This window comes from Pygoscelis adeliae, unplaced genomic scaffold (assembly GCF_000699105.1).
Source record: "Pygoscelis adeliae isolate BGI_AS28 unplaced genomic scaffold, ASM69910v1 Scaffold153, whole genome shotgun sequence".
NCBI classification, from domain to species: Eukaryota; Metazoa; Chordata; class Aves; order Sphenisciformes; family Spheniscidae; genus Pygoscelis; species Pygoscelis adeliae.
The window spans coordinates 45013-60400 of NW_008824408.1; the positions used below are offsets into that span (position 1 = coordinate 45013).

The 15388-nt window shown below is 52.1% G+C and overlaps 1 protein-coding gene across 6 annotated transcripts in view; it reads left to right on the plus strand.

Moving 5' to 3' along the window:
* The window catches only part of TPM3 (tropomyosin 3), a 19801-nt gene extending 4413 nt beyond the window's left edge, over nt 1-15388 (plus strand). Inside the window, exons 3-10 of one of the 6 annotated variants that reach the window (XM_009320462.1) lie at nt 2910-3043; nt 3865-3982; nt 4217-4287; nt 5621-5696; nt 6182-6244; nt 6407-6476; nt 8295-8373; nt 14690-15388. In XM_009320462.1, coding sequence (XP_009318737.1) covers nt 2910-3043; nt 3865-3982; nt 4217-4287; nt 5621-5696; nt 6182-6244; nt 6407-6476; nt 8295-8373; nt 14690-14693 — 615 coding nt within the window. In that variant the 3' untranslated portion in view covers nt 14694-15388. Of the gene's footprint in view, nt 1-2909; nt 3044-3864; nt 3983-4216; nt 4288-5060; nt 5137-5620; nt 5697-6181; nt 6245-6406; nt 6477-8294; nt 8378-13961; nt 14038-14689 lie in introns of those variants that run through there. The other 5 variants (XM_009320459.1, XM_009320463.1, XM_009320461.1 and 2 more) reach the window with 5 other exon arrangements.

Below are 15388 nucleotides of genomic sequence, written 5' to 3' on the forward strand. Positions count from 1 at the left end.
TCCCCAGCCGGGTTCCCTGGCTGCCCCCGCTCGCTCCAAGCTGCTGGAGAGGAAGGGGAGGAACCCGGCCATCTTGTCTGGCCCAGTGTTGCAAGCACAAAGGTGTGAGTAGCCTTGGCATGTGCTGATAAAATGGAAGTGATCTCACTCATGATGCTGCCAGTGCAGGGCCAAGCGGAAAACTCCCAAGCTCTGCATCCTGCCTGCATCCTGGCGAGCGGGGATCTCCGCTGCCCGGGGCAGGCTGCCCCCAGGACTGGCAGCCTTATGAGAGCGTGTTGGGGGCTGGCAGGGACTGGGCTGGGATTGCTTGCAGGAGAGGAAGGAGCAGCCGTGGCAGCATCTGAACTGGTGAGTGCTCACAGCTCCGTCAGGCCGGGGAGGCGGGCAAGGCTGGTGTCATCGTGGGGATGCTGGACGGGGTGATGCGGGGCAGGTCCTCACGGGTGCCTGGCTCGGATCTGCGTGTGACTCTCCGTAGATCTGTACAGTGGCTTTGCTGCTGATCCTGTTCAAAATGTGAAGCTGAGGCTTTTCCACCCCAAGTGTGCGAGTCTGATGTCTGTGACAAGTGGCATGGTGCTGCTGCTGGGTGACTGATTGGACTTTGCTACTGAGGTTGATGGCAGAAGCTTTTGCCACGCAGTGGGACAAGGCCACTCCCAGACCTCAGCTGGGCTCTTTCTTTGCAGCCACGTAAGGAATTCTCTTGCAATAGTGGTGTTGTCATGGCAACGTGCGTGTTTCTCCCAGCTTGCTGGAGCCTTGCTACAGGGGAGAGAATCAGTGTTCCCGGTGTAGTGGCGTCTTGTACTTACCCTGTCGCCTGGCCCTTGGGTCCTGAGGAATGTCCCTGTTAGATCTCTGTGGCCTGGGGGAAGCAATGGTGAGCCTCGAAGGCTGAGGCAAGCTCTGCCCTTGGCTTGCAGGGCTCCTGGTAGCTCCCTGGGCTCAGGGCTGCCTTCCCGAAAGAAGCATGGAGTAACGGAAATGCGCTGCTTGGCAGTGGGGCTGCCTGGAAGTGTCACCCCGGTGCTCCGGGGAAGCCTGACAGCTTCAGCTGTATCCGGTGAGGAGAAGCAGAAAGGGAGGTGTAAGGACCCTTCTGCAGAGGGAGAGAGGCAGTTCCTTAAAAGCAAGGGTGGTTTTTTGGGTGGGTTAAGTGCTGCTGGCAGGAAGCCAGGGTTAAATGATGTGGTTCAGGGGGTCAGGAAATGGAGGCCTGCCGTGCTGGTGTGTCTCTGTCCCCTGGGAGAAGGAGGAGGCTCTCCACCTTTGCAGCTCATCGCCTCTTTAATAGGCAAAAGATGTGTGTCAAGCAGACTCCTTCCCAGTTCTGTTTAATGTATCATTTTGTTCCTCTTTGAGCAGACCACTTCCTTCTCCGGAGGAACGTGCCGGTGGGGCTGGCGCTGGGGCAGCCTGCTGCAGCACTGCCTTGTTTGAGCATCAAAGTGCTGCGGGCTTCCCCGGTGAAGGGCAGGGCGTGCCGGCATGGGAGCTCCGCTTCACTTTGCGTTCTCACAACCTGGTCTTGAAACATGCTGCGGGGGGGCTGGGAGGGTGGGTGCCAAGTGCCTTGCTGCCGACCAGGGGGAAGACCTCGGACAGCCTCTCCTGGGAACTGAACATGATTTGTGTCAGGCCCTGCTCTAACACTGGCTTCTTTCATCGCTCTGCTCCTCCCTCCTTGGGCATGGTTAGAAGCAGCATGTCCTTGCAGGCTGCTTTGTTACAAGTAGCTGGGATATTTCATATATGCCTGGCATGTGCCTGCGCACAGGTCTCTGTAGGAGGTCACAGAGCTGCCCTGAAGTGGCTGCTGCCCTGTCCATCTTTGTACCAGTGCAGTAATCCTGCTGGAGAGCAGGATTCTGGGTTCCCCTGGGGTGGCTCAGGTGGGGTGTTAGTGTCCCCAAAGCGTCTAGGCTTCCCCCCAGGCTCTGGTCGGGGTTGATGCGGGCTGGGCTGTAAGCAGATGCCTCGTGGTCAATAGCAGTGCTGCTGTAACAGGCCTGGCTGGGGGTGGTGCGATGGCTTCTGGTCTCTGATGATTCATTAAAGCCTTGGTCACTTTTGTGGTCATGCTTCTGGCAAATGCGTGGCGCCTGCGGGCTCTCACCAATTTCACCGGCTCCTGGCATGTATGACTGAACTGAGGTGGCTGTCTGCATGTGGCTGTTGCTGGGGAACAGCCTCCTCAACCCGTCTCAAGACTGGATTGAGGCTTTTGCTCTTCCTCTGGGTTATTAGTGAATTGCTGGGAGGAAGGAAGCCTAGAGCACAGCTGGCTCTCCGGGGCTTGGGCTGCTGGGGTCGTGGGCACTACAGCGATCGGCTGAGCCCTGCTGCTGCCCCAGGTCGGGGCAGTGCTGTAGAAAGCCTGGCCTGCCAGTGCCCTGACACAGCTCGTCAGACCTCTGAACCTGAAGCTGTTAATCTTTCTTGCGTTGCTGATGAGAGAGCTTGTTTCAAGCAATGCTCATGTCCAGATCACATGAGTAAACTGACTTTGTGCTAAATGGTAGCTGTCACAGAGCTCTGGTGTGGTGGATAAATAGGACTGTGATTGATGGCCTGGCAGGATTACAGCAGCTGCAGAGAAGACCCATTAGCGTAAGTCATCTACTTAGTGTTTATGGCTTAAACTGTCATGTCAGCTCAAGCTGACAGGCGAGAAACCTGCAGGATGACTGCTGCATGGACAAAGCGTGTGTGTGTGAAATGTTGCGAAGCTTAATATGTGTGTAAGTGTATGGGAGTGCAGCCTCTGTAAGAAAGTGGATAAAGCACCCTGGCTTTGTTTTGGCTTCCCATGTGCTGCCGCTGACCTGAAGGCAGCCCTCAGCTGCCCTGCAGTGCCTGCTAAACCTGCCACAGACTGAGTCACCCTCATCTGCTCCCTCTAGGCTGAGGCAGAAGTGGCATCTCTGAATCGCCGTATCCAGCTGGTAGAGGAGGAGTTAGACCGAGCCCAGGAGCGCCTTGCCACAGCTCTGCAGAAGCTGGAAGAGGCAGAGAAGGCTGCAGATGAAAGTGAAAGGTGAGCAAGGGCTGCTGCTCTCAGTCCGTCAAGCATCTCAGACGTGTTCCTGACTGAGGGCCCGGTGCCATGAGCCTCTTGGGCTCCCTGGAGGGTGGGAAGTAGATACAGATATCAAGGCTGGATGTGGGAGTCGGTACCTGCTTAAGTGGAGCAACTCAAACAGTGCTGTTGGCCTTGAGTGAGTATCTTAGAACCTGAGGCTAAGGAGTAAGTGCTGTGTGCTACCATGCATCCCCGCCTCCAAGGGAGGAGAAATAAGTGGGTTCTGGGACACTGTTGACTTGTAAAGGTGGCTGCTGGTGGGGAAGCCTCTCTTCCTGCTGCCTCTGCCAGCATCCTCCCTTCTGGCAGATGTCCCCTGACCTGGTGGTGTGATTCAGAGGGGAGTGGTCCACTTCCAGTTGGCTGGTGTGCTTCATCGGTGCACACACTGTAGTGAACAGCCTGACCCAGCTGATGTCCTGCTATAAACGGACTTGGCTCTTCCTGCATTCTGGCCTGGAAAGTGCTTGGCTCAGCTGTGTGGAGTCCCTAAGACAGCCTGGCTTGTTCTTCTCGGCAGCACCACATTTCCCTTGGTCCAGGAGCCCAATGAGCTGCTGGAGTAATGCTCCAGTAACAGTTAATTCTGAACAGTTGAGGTTGCTGTATTGGCATCAGGCCAGCCTGTGCTACCCTCTGCACTTGGAGGTGGTGTGGCTCATAAGGAAGCAATGTGGTCCTGGGGGAGCACTGTTAATGCTCTGAAACTCATTACACCGTTGGCTTGTACAGGATTGTTTTATACATCTCCCCTGCCTGTGCTTTCTTTTGGGCAGAGGCATGAAAGTCATTGAAAACAGAGCTCTGAAGGATGAGGAGAAGATGGAACTGCAGGAGATCCAACTCAAGGAAGCCAAGCACATTGCAGAGGAAGCAGACAGGAAGTATGAGGAGGTGAGACCCTTGGGTGCTCTAGTACAGCTGACCCTGGCCAGGAGAGGCGGCTCCTCTTCCTACTGACAGGGCTTTCCTCAGTGAGCCTGGCTCTCAGCAGAGCTACATCAGTGTTCCCCTTAGCCAAGACTCTGGCAGCTCCAGTGACTCCTGCAGGTATTCCCTTTACTGCCTTGCACAGCCTTCAAGTACAAAAGCATCTTCCTTCTTCTTAACTCTGATTCTCCCTTCCAGGTTGCTCGGAAACTGGTGATCATAGAAGGAGATCTGGAGCGTACTGAAGAGAGAGCTGAGCTTGCAGAGTCGTGAGTAACCTGCTCGCATGTAACTGGCACGTCTACTTTTGCATGGAAACTAACACAGCATTTCTAACCTTGTTACACAAGGCCTGAAGCACAGGGTGGGTTTAGATCCTCAGAGTTGGAAGCGCTCTCCTGCTTGGAACAGGATTAGGTCCACTGAGGATGTGGAGTTTGCAGTGTGATTCACCTCGTAGTGGAGATGTTCTGCCCCTTTGCATGGAGGGGCTCCCTAGTTAGTGAGGCCAGAGAATTTACCAGCACTGCTTTGTATGTATGGTCACGAGATCCTTACATGTTGTTACGGGGCATGTGAGCGCACAGCACTTGTCCTAAAGTGGCAAAGGCCTCCCGGGCCAGGAGCTGAAGTGGCATGCGAGATCTCCAAGGGCAGAACTGTAGCTGAGGTTGGTCTCTGGCCTCTTAAAATATTTGCAGTAACTACTGCAGACTTCTGCACTGCTGAGCAGCAAGCTGGACTTTCTCTGCTTGGAGCAGACACACAATTTGTTGTTTTTGGGCTCCTTTCACGTGTCCGGATGCTTTAGCTGATCCTTGAGGGGCTGGTTAGGGCCTTTCTGTACTCTGGGCCTTGTCTAACAAAGTTAGCGTGTATGCAGCAGTAGCACTGTGCTTCCTGCCCAGACATGCATGTCATGACCGTGACTTTTGTGTTTTTCCCCTCCCCCCCTTTTTTGCTCTGTGGTATTGTGTTATTGGTGCTCCTTTTGACCCTTGCCCCCACCTGGCTTGTGCCATCGTGTGACCGTCACTAACAGTCGTTGCCGGGAGCTGCAGGAGCAGATCAGAGTGATGGACCAGAACTTGAAGTGTCTGTCTGTTGCCGAAGAAAAGGTACTAACCTTTCCCTTCTCGAACCATTAAACCAGAACTCTTGTGGTCTTCTTGCTACGCTCCTTCCCTCAGCTTAACTGCATCTTTCTCTCTCCTGGAATGTTCTGTCCTCTCTGCCCATAAATATTTCTGTCTGGTGGTGGCTGTCCGTCCATCAGAACAGCTTCCCTCCTTACAGCAAACTAAACATGCAGTTTCTACTTGAAGACTCCAGGTCTGGCAGAAATCTGTGTCCACATCTCAGCTGCTCAGCTCAGTGCCCTGCGCATGTGCTGGCAGAATACTTAAAACATGAACTTGGAGGCGGGAAGGGAACTTGCTTTCCGCACAAGTGCCTCAAAGCAGGGTCCCATCCAGTCTGATCGCAGACCATCTCCTAAAGAACTTCCTGGTCTTCCCTGCACATGGATTCACTTCTTGTCTTTCCTGTCTTTCCCTCCCACTTTTCCTTTTTCTTCCCCCCTTTCTTTATGAAACCCCACAGTAAATGTTCCGAGCTGGAAGAAGAGCTGAAGAATGTCACCAACAATCTCAAGTCTCTTGAGGCTCAGGCTGAGAAGGTAGGGCTGCTTGTCCAAGGGCCAGAAATGTTTCTGTTTTGCTAGGAGGGTGTGTGACAGCAGAGCACCCACTGGAGTATGGAAATGATGCAACTGCAGCCTTAAGCAAGCAAGGAGAGCTGTGCTTGCTCTCCTGGGAGAGCTAACGGATTTCAGTGCAGGGCTAATGTTGACTGTAGAAGCTGGGAGTGTGGGAAGCCTGGCTGCCCTTCCCTGCCTTGGGGCAGACTCGATCAGCCAAGACGTTTATGCTGCTGGGATGAGAATTTTTCTGCACCCAAGTTTGTGTTATGTGCATGATGTGGGACTTGCTGCCTGACCCAGTTCTGTTGGACTAGGGTAGGGATGTGAACAACTCCCAGTTGGAAGTTTCTGTGGGCATGTGCACTGCAGTGAGGAGTTCAAGTCTCCTTCTGTAACTGTGGGCTCTCCGGAGTGGGAGGTACCTGGGGCTGCTGATTGCTGACTCCTCTCCTTTTCCACAGTACTCTCAAAAAGAGGATAAATACGAAGAAGAGATCAAGATCCTGACTGATAAACTCAAAGAGGTGAGTGACCGTGTTGGGAGGGCCCGGCTGGGTGAGCTGACCTCAGCTTGACTGGGGAGAGACGTGGAGGGTGGGAGACTTCATGTCCTCAGGCTGATGCCTCTGTAGTCCTTTGCTGTATCCCAAAGCTGTTGTACTAACTGGCTTGCTTCTGTCTGGCAGGCGGAGACCCGTGCTGAATTTGCTGAACGGTCTGTAGCTAAGCTGGAGAAGACCATTGATGATTTGGAAGGTACATTCTGGGGACGGGAAGCCAAAGAATATGTGGTGAGGAGTGGGGAGCTGAGGAAGGCTGTCTCCCAGATAGCTGGAGAGTGGAGACGCTGCTCTGCTCCTCAATACTTGGAGCATGACCTAACCTCCAGGGTGAGGCTTGGTGCCTCTGGGCTCGAGTCATGCCCCCTGTATCTACTCTGAAAACAGTTCCCTGGCTGTGCTGCAGCAGGCCTCAAGCTCTTGATCCAAACACCTTGCTGTATCTGACCGATAGTGACAGATAGCGCGGCTGGTGTATCTTGGTTGTGATGTCCTCAGAAATGTAACTGCATTCCTATGCTCCAGCTTAAACCAATTTAAGGAATGACACAGGGAAAAAAAATGCCTGAACTCAACAGGAATTGGTTACAATAACATACTTGTGTGCAGAATCTCATGCACACGGCTGGCTGCTGCAGACAATGTTGCTGCAAGTCAACCACAATAGTCAGTGAGTCTTGAAACAGCCCTCATGAAGACTCAGACTCCCCAGTGTTGGTCCTGGTTCAAGATTAAATCATCAGAAGCCCCATCCATGTGTTGTGGTGGTCAGCCTGTGCCAAGGATGGGTTCCTTTCCTCCTGTTGCTGGTTTCACAGTACTTCAGGAGCACTCCTGAGGCCGGCCGTTGCAGAATCCTACCTTTCCCCAAGCCATGGAAGGAGAAGGTTGCAACTGCCTCCCTTAAATCTAGGGCTGTGGCTGGATTCTTCTGTGGATAGCTGTGGCTGGAGTGGTGGTGCTGGTAAACCAAAACTCTTACAGGCCTCCTGCCTCAACCACAGCATGTGCCTTTGTGGTCTTTTAGTGCCAGGTCTTGGAGATTCAAAGCCACATCCTACCGTCTGGAGTCACTCAGGAGGCTTTTTATCTAGAAATAGCAATGGTGTCAGCTGAGCTGTTCCAGAACCACAGCCAAGAAGCAATCTGAGCCACCTCATGATCCAGGGCAAGCTTTTATTTGGAACTGCAAAAACTCCTCCAAATCCCTGCATGCTCCCCTTGAAACGTGTTGATTGAGAGTTGGCTCTGGTCTCCAGCCTTGCTGCTGAAGTGACCTAGTTTATGACAACTGACAAAGTTCTCTGGGCTCTGCGAAGCCGTTAACAACATTACCAGCTGTACTGTAGCCTAGGCAGCCAGAGCTGGGAGAAGTCTGTGCCAGCTCTGCAGAGTGCTCAAGGAGTGCATTAGTAGAGTTTCAGTTTCATGACTGCCTCCTCCCCGGAAGGTGGGTGATCTGCCCGTCTGCTCCATTATCTGATGGAGAACACAGGTGTGGCCTGTCTGTTTGGCTCACCCTGCCTAGCTGTGTACTACAGAATGGGAATTCCCTCTGATGCCCAGGACTATTACGTGACTGACTTCTCCCAAGCCGGTTTTTGTATTGAGACTGAAGGTGACAACAAAGCACCTCAATTGATCTGTGCCTTCCTTAGGGAGAAGCTTGCTACACCTAAGTGGATGGAGTTGCCCTTCCCTGCTACTCCTCCTGTTAGTGGTTCTTGCTGACCTAGTTGTTCTCGCAAGCTGATGTGGTTTGAATTCTTGGCTCTACTCCCCTCGGAGCTGGATTGTAATCCTGGAAGGCACTTGCTGGTCAGACTGTCCTCATGCTGTTGGAACCCTCCCGTTCATTGTCAGGAACTAATATGGAGTTGTTATGGCTCCACATCTAACTTCACTTTCTTCTGTTCATGAATCCCATACTGCTTTTCCTGCCCCAGGGTGTTGGAAGAACTCCTCTGCCTTCCCTTATTGTTTCCCTTTTGTTCTCCTCCTAAACCTCTTCTAGATGAGCTCTATGCCCAGAAACTGAAGTACAAAGCAATTAGTGAGGAACTGGACCACGCCCTGAATGACATGACTTCCATGTAAATATGAGCTGGCTGGTGTTCGCCTCTTGCTTCAGCAGGCTAGACCGCCAGAGCTTGCTTGGTTTGCTGTGATTTTCATAGTTGGAGAATCAATGGCACTGTATCTAGGTTACTTCTACAGATCTCTGCCTCGAGGATTGTGGAGGCTTCCCTGCAGCATGCTGTACTCTAACTCTAGGTCCTTGTGATCTGCATGTGTAACACAAAGTGCTGTGCTGGCCTTTCTGACTTGAACTCTGAGTGCAATTCCCAGTCCCACTGGGAAAGGCTTTTTAAGGTAATGTGGCTTAGTTGCCTGCTGGAGCCACTGGGCCACGGTCTCGGGATTCCTCCTGGAAGAGGCTGTGGATAGTGCTTGAGTGGATTCCTTAGGAATTGCTGTAACAGGCTTGAGATGGGCTGGATCATGAACTGATCTGTGGAAGTAGCTGAACTTGTATGTTTCTGCAACTTTGCTGTTCAGATTTGTGGTGGGTTCTGCTAACAGCTGCTCTGCACAGTCCTTACCACTAACCAAGGAGAGGCCAGGTACTTGCACTGCAGAGGAAGAGCCTTAATGCTAGCGTCCAAAAGCTCCCTAAGCAAAGTTTGCTGTGCACAAACACTTAAGCTTCTCTTAAAATTAGTGTCTCCTTCTGTCTCACACAGATAAGTCTTGCGATTCCAAACTCCACTTTGGATTTGCCTCTCTGCTTGGTGGCTTGTTCTGCATCTGCACCCTGCATTCATGCTCTCGTCATCTCGCTCTGAATTCCAGTACCTTTTTCCAGTTACTGTGCACAGGGCATCCCTGGGAATGAGTGCTGTAAAGACGCTGAAGCTTGACAGCAGCAGCAGCAGCCCCCCAGTTATGCTGCACTTGCTCCTAAACAAAGCTCCCTCTGTTTGACCCGATGTGCCAGACACTGCTGTGCTCTGAGGGGCTGCCCTTTCAATGTCTGGGTGTAGCTGGGAGTATGTTGTTCTCATCTGCATATCTTGTGTAGAGCCATAAAGCTCCTTTTGTATTTCTCTTGCCTCTTGCTTGATCATGATGTCACCTTTTTTAAGGAAAACAATTCTTGTATAAATTGAATGGAACGGCTGGTGCTTTTCAGAAATAGGTTTCTAGTGACCACTTGCTGCTTTAGAGTAACTGTTTCAATGTCGCCTTCAAACCAGTGTAACCCTCATCACCCTTGGTGGAATACACAGGCTTCATTAACGTGCTGGATTTTTTCCCTTTGGGTGTCTTATTGCCTCACAGATGTGAATTGCAGCTCTGCAAACGGTGTCTTGGTGTGCAGCATGCTCTGTAGGGTCAAATGGGAGGCTGGGATTTGTAGCAGGAAGTCCTGGAGCTGTGCCTGCTTCAGCCTGGCTGAAGACACTACTCAACCTGCCTGCTCTGTAGTGTTCACTGGCATCAGTTGCCAAATGCTGGCTTGCAGTGGGAAGTCACTACACCTGATCATCACTAGATCACTGGCAGGGTGTGAAAGCTAATAAATATCAAGTGAGCCCTGGCTGGTTTCCAGCTGGACAGCACCGGTTGGGTGTGATCTGCTGCCTGTGCCTATGTGGGGGGGTGATGTATGGCCCCTTGCTTCAGGAATGAGAATGCAGTGCAGCAGGGCTGCGGGCATCCCAGCCGTGTTTTGCAGAGTGCTCCCCTCCCTGTGCAGGGACTGAGGGTGACAGGATCCTCCTGGGAGTGTGGCATGGAGCTTTACACTGAGCACTGCAGCTGGCGACAGGCTGCAAACACTTGACATGCGTCACCACTGGTCTGAGTCTGTTGCTAGTTGCTCTGGTATCATAAACACTGATCAGCCTCTCGTAACTGTATGTGCTGCCTCGTGGTGGCTTGTCAAATACTTTTTCCTTTCTGGATTGGTTCATGTGCCAGTGCCCGAAGAGCCCTCCATGAACAGAGTTTTGATGAAATGGGACACCTCCCGTGGTTTCCTCAGGTTTGTGTCACTCCGTTCTCCACATGAATGGCACTAGCAGTAAGGATAGTCCAAACACGCTGAACTACCCCAGCCTGTTCTCACTCTGTCTTCTCTGTCAGGGCTATCCCCTCTGTGCCGGGTCTGGGTGAGGAAGGAGGGAGCATTCCCACAAGGAATTTCAAAGAGTAATAGCTTGGAAAGCTCTGGCAGATGGTGGTCTGACTCTCCTGGGGTATGGGGCAATAACTCTGTGTCCTGTAAGCACAAAGCAAGAACCCACAACTCCTCAGTAACCAAACCTGCAGCTGGAGTAGGGGGGGTCTAGATCCTGTGGGAGGGGTAGGGCTTCTGTCACAAGTGTCTGGGTGTGTGGAGGCTTCCAGCCCAGTGTTCAGTTGCCAGCTCTTACCAGGTGGGAGGTAGCACCCTGCCCTTGTGAAATGGCCTCTCTCCTCATGGGGAGATCCTGTCAGCTGAGGGTTTATTACTGACTCGCACTGTGTGGAGCTAGTGGCTCTGCTGTTGCACAGTGGTGTTGCAAGCGATGTTATCGAAGGCTGGGCTGTGGCAGGCCCCTTCCCTGCTTGTCCTGATGGAACTCCACACTGGGTGGTAGGTGGATGGATAGGTGGGTGATGCAACTTCTGCCCTGGGAGGTTTTGAGAGGCTTCTGGTCTGACTGGATTGCTAGGCTTGTGCAGGCTGGTTACCGTGAGCTGGGCTGTTGCCTTGGGAGTGCTGCAAATGCAGATTAGCTGACCAGGAGGCACAGGTCCTGGAGCTCCCCAGGTTGCAAGGATGGCTGGTAAGGCTGCCCTGCGGGCTGGGCAGAGAAGGGAGCAGGCCAAACACCGGAGCTAGTCCCAGCAGACCTGGGCAAGCGTTCAATGTTGAGGAGCTGTTCCTGAGGTCTAGGAAGGGTCACGCTAACTACTTCAGTCAGTCTGCTCCCTCATGTGGGTGGATCATCAGGTCCCTGTCCACAAGCAGTAATGCTTGAAGGCTGTGAGCTGTTGCACCAGCCTACAGTCACCAGTACTTCTGATCGCAGTTCACTCCCATCCTCTGCCACTCTGGAGACCCAGGACCAGCCCTGATCACGTGGGTCTGGAGACTGGCATCAGGGTGCCCAGCCTACCTGCTCAGAGCCAGCACGGAAGCCAGAGAATGAGTCCCTAGCAGCAGTAGTAGCTGATGTGCAAGGTAGGCTCCGGTGTAGGCCAGGATGGGGTGTACCTGTCCCCCATACCACAACTTCCTTTAACTTCTAGTTAGATTGTGGTGGGACAGAAATTGTTGGCTTCTCTGACTGTTGCTTGGTCTCTCGGTGGCTTTAAAAAAGGGACAATCAATCAGCATCACTACTCTCTGTCCTGCAAGGCGAGATGCAGCTAGAGCAGGTGCTGAGCGCTGAGAGGAGCTGAAGGTAGCTGGGTGAAGGTGAGCTTCCCCCCTTGTGTGTGGCTGTCACGCTGGAGTGACTGGGCTGAGACTCTGGAAAGGGGGACGTGCTTTGGCTGCTCCATGTGAACAGCTTGACTCGGTGTCCTGAATCTTACCTGGCCAGGTCTTGTTCAAGAGCAAAATATTCCTGGGTTGGAAGCAATGAGGAGTGGTGTAGATCCCCTTCAGATGGTGCCCTAGATTCCTAGGGACCTTGTAGTACAAGGATTTGAGAAGAAGCCTAAGGCCAGCAAGAACTGCTGTGCTTTATGCTCGCTCATCAGGCAGAGGCAGCACGCTGTATGTATTGCTACAGTTTGCAATTATTAATTCTGCCAGGCTGAAAGCTGTTGTATAAGGATTTTTCACTGCCTGGAATTTCGCCCAAATGCAGGAACTGAAGTTCTCAGGCTGGGAGGACTGTGCCAGTGTAGATGGGCAGAGATAGATGCTGAATTGGTTCTCTGCAGTGGCTGGTTGTGGCTGACAGGCTGCATGGCAGGACAGTGGCCATCCAGCCCGAGAGGTGACCTGTCCTGGGAGAGGATCAGACTGGTTCTCCCTGTCCCTGGAGCTGCTGATGAGTATATGTGCTTGGTACCAGCCTTGGGGTACCAAGCGAGGTTGTAAGGACAGGGACTGGGCGGGAGGTGAAGGCTGTCAGATGCAGTGGCAGTTTGTGCCCTGCTGCCCTGCTCATTTAGTTATTCTGGGGCAGACATAAAATAGGAGCCTGTGCTCCAGAACTTCCTCTGTCCTGTACCCGAAGCAGATACTGCCTTCAGTCCTTGTCTACACACGGTGGGTTGTTAGTGTGGCACAAAGGCATGTCCTTGGAGGAGTGTCCTCCAGGTCAGATATGAGATGCTGTCACTCTTGGTTCTTCTGGTGTCCCTGTCCTACTGTTAAAACCCCATCAATCCCATTGCTGTGTGGTGTGGCTCACTCTGGAAGGTGCTTCTGGTTCAGCTGTGGTAGGACTACTTCTTTCTGCAAAGTGCTCCACAGGCTTAAAGCACATCCCAAGTCTCTCTCCTTACCTGGGTACAGCCCAGCCTGCAGGCTCCTCTTCTGGTGCTCTCCTCTTCCTTTCTTTGCCTTTGCAAGCCCTTGACAGCACTTCCATTTCTGCCCGCACTTGGTTTCTTCTGTGATCTTCCTGAGCTGAAACGCAAGTTAGAGTAAGACAAACCTTTGTTCTCCTGGGCTTCATCTGTGTAATAGCCTAGAGTTGATCCTCAGAGGCACGCGTTACGGAGACAGCTTATTTGATGTGCTCATCTTGGTACTCCACTAACCTTCCCTTTCTCTCTTTTTTTCTCTTCCTCTTGTTTCCCCTAATCCTGTTGCTGCTGCAGAGCGCCTGTACAGCCAGCTTGAGAAAAATCGCCTGCTCTCTAACGAGCTGAAGTTAACGCTGCATGATCTGTGTGACTGAGAAGGGGGCCCACTAATGCCATTAAACAAGCTTATTGCGACCACCAGTGCTGTGGACCACAGTGAAATCTGATCATTCTTAAGACTGGCAGACTTGCAAATCTTATGCAATTGCTGCTATTTAATGGGGCACTTGAATTTATCCTCTAGTTTATTTAAGAGTTTTTTTTTATAAAGGTAACCTCTATTCGTGGTGAAGTAACCCTCAGACTCGGCTGTTGTTTGAGCAGTCTTGTTCACTTGTCCAGGGGGTCCTGTCTGGTTCCTCCATGGAACCAGAATGGCTGCACCCACCAAGAGAGGGGTGGGGTGAAAGTTAGGCTTATGTCTGCTAAAAGATGCCTGTCAAGTGCTATGACTTAATTTACTGTTAGCTGAATGACTGTAGGATTTCCTGCTGCATGGAATGATGGCTTCTAACAATAAATGACTGACCTCGTGGTCTGTAAGACACTGCATACCTGTAGTACTTTCCTATATAGTTGAGACCTAACCAAGAAGGTTTGGGGGAAGCGGTTATTCTCGGGGCCTGACCCCAGTGCAGCTGCAGAGCCCCAGAATGGGTTGGGAAAGCTCATGGACGTCTTGAAAGCAAGTCCCAAAATCCACAGCATGAAGCTGTGTCTTGAGTGCCTGCAGGGAATCTTTAAATGCTGCAGTTGCTAGTGCTCTAGGAAGGCTGCTTCTCGCTCTGTGCACGGTTTCTGACCCTGGGGAGGTTGGGGAGCAGCTCTGAGAAACTGCCTGTACCTAAAGGACATCTTTCTACAGCCTGTCTGTCCAGTGTCCCAGCGTGTGGATCTCTTCAGTGATAAGGGTGGGCTCACCTTTGGAGTAAAGCCTACCTAGAGCGCTAGTTGCTGATCTGAGCTCTCCTCCTGGCTTAAGGAACATGTGAGAATCAACTGTGCAGCTGCCTGTAGTCACGGGCAGAGTTGCAGCACCCTTGCTCCTACTTGCTCCCTGCCTATCCTTCACTGAAAACAGCCTCTTCCCTGCTGTCCTTGAGGCATGGTTGTCTGCTCCCTGCTGCTAGGTAGTTATGGTCTTGGTGACCAGCTTGGCATCTCTGTCCTGTGCTGGGGGGAAGGGGGGGCACAACCAGCTGTAATTCCAGCGGGTGATTATTTCTAAGTGTGTTTTACCTCTGCGTTGCTCTTGGGTGCCTTGCTGGGCCATGGGGGTCTGCTGTCTGGAAGTGTTGAAGCCCTGGGGAAAGCTAGCTACAGTAGGAGGCACCTGCATGCAAAACACTGCCTAGAGCACTGGCTAAAAGTACATCGTGACCGTGCTGACTGGGAGCACTGGCAATGCAAGAGGCAAGGGCCACAGATGAGCCAGGTAACTTCAGAGCTTCTAGCTGCACCCAGCCAGGCACCCCCGGTCTGAGGACTTGCTGCAGCAGTGTGCTGGGAAGGGGCTAGCGCAAGCTTTCTTTGGCGAATGTTTCTTGGTTGTCTGAAGCTGACTTGTAACTCTTGACTCTTGCTTCCTGCCAGATAAACTGAAATCTACCAAAGAGGAGCATCTCTGCACGCAAAGGATGCTGGACCAGACCCTGCTAGACCTGAATGAGATGTAATGGATCCCTGCCACTGCCTCTGCCACATGATGCTCGGGGGGGCCAGCCCAGCTGCTGCTGACCTCTAACCCTTGGGGACCAGAGTTTACTTTCAGTTGCCAACTTGACCAAACACAAGTCTTCTCCTTTGCCTCAGGGTTAAAGGCCATCAGGTTGGGCAGAGCTTCAAACAGCATTATTAAGGGAAATAAACAATGCAATAATGTTTGGGGAGCATGTTTGAGATGTATACATTTTGTAACTACCTTTTTTGTAGCAACTGTTGTAAACATTCCAAATAACTCATGAGGCTGGTGAGCTATACTTCAAAGCTCTTGGCTTTAAAATTTGGTATTAACCTTCTGTTAATCAGCTCTGGGCCACCCTGCTTTGGCAGGGGAGGAAGAAGGGTGTGATGGTTCCTGGCTGTGGGCCACTGAATCAAAGTAGCTGGGCTAGGGATGGAAGCCTGTTGGGAAAACTTCCTTTCCAGGAGCTGTTTGCCAAAAGAGCAGTTCAGTTTCTCAGCTTTAAGGTAACTCTGTGTTGTGGGGAAGCAACTTGGGCAAAAGGAGACTTTTTTTTTTAAAGCCAAGCCTGTTCTCTGAACAATTGGACCTTCACATAGGTTGTTTCT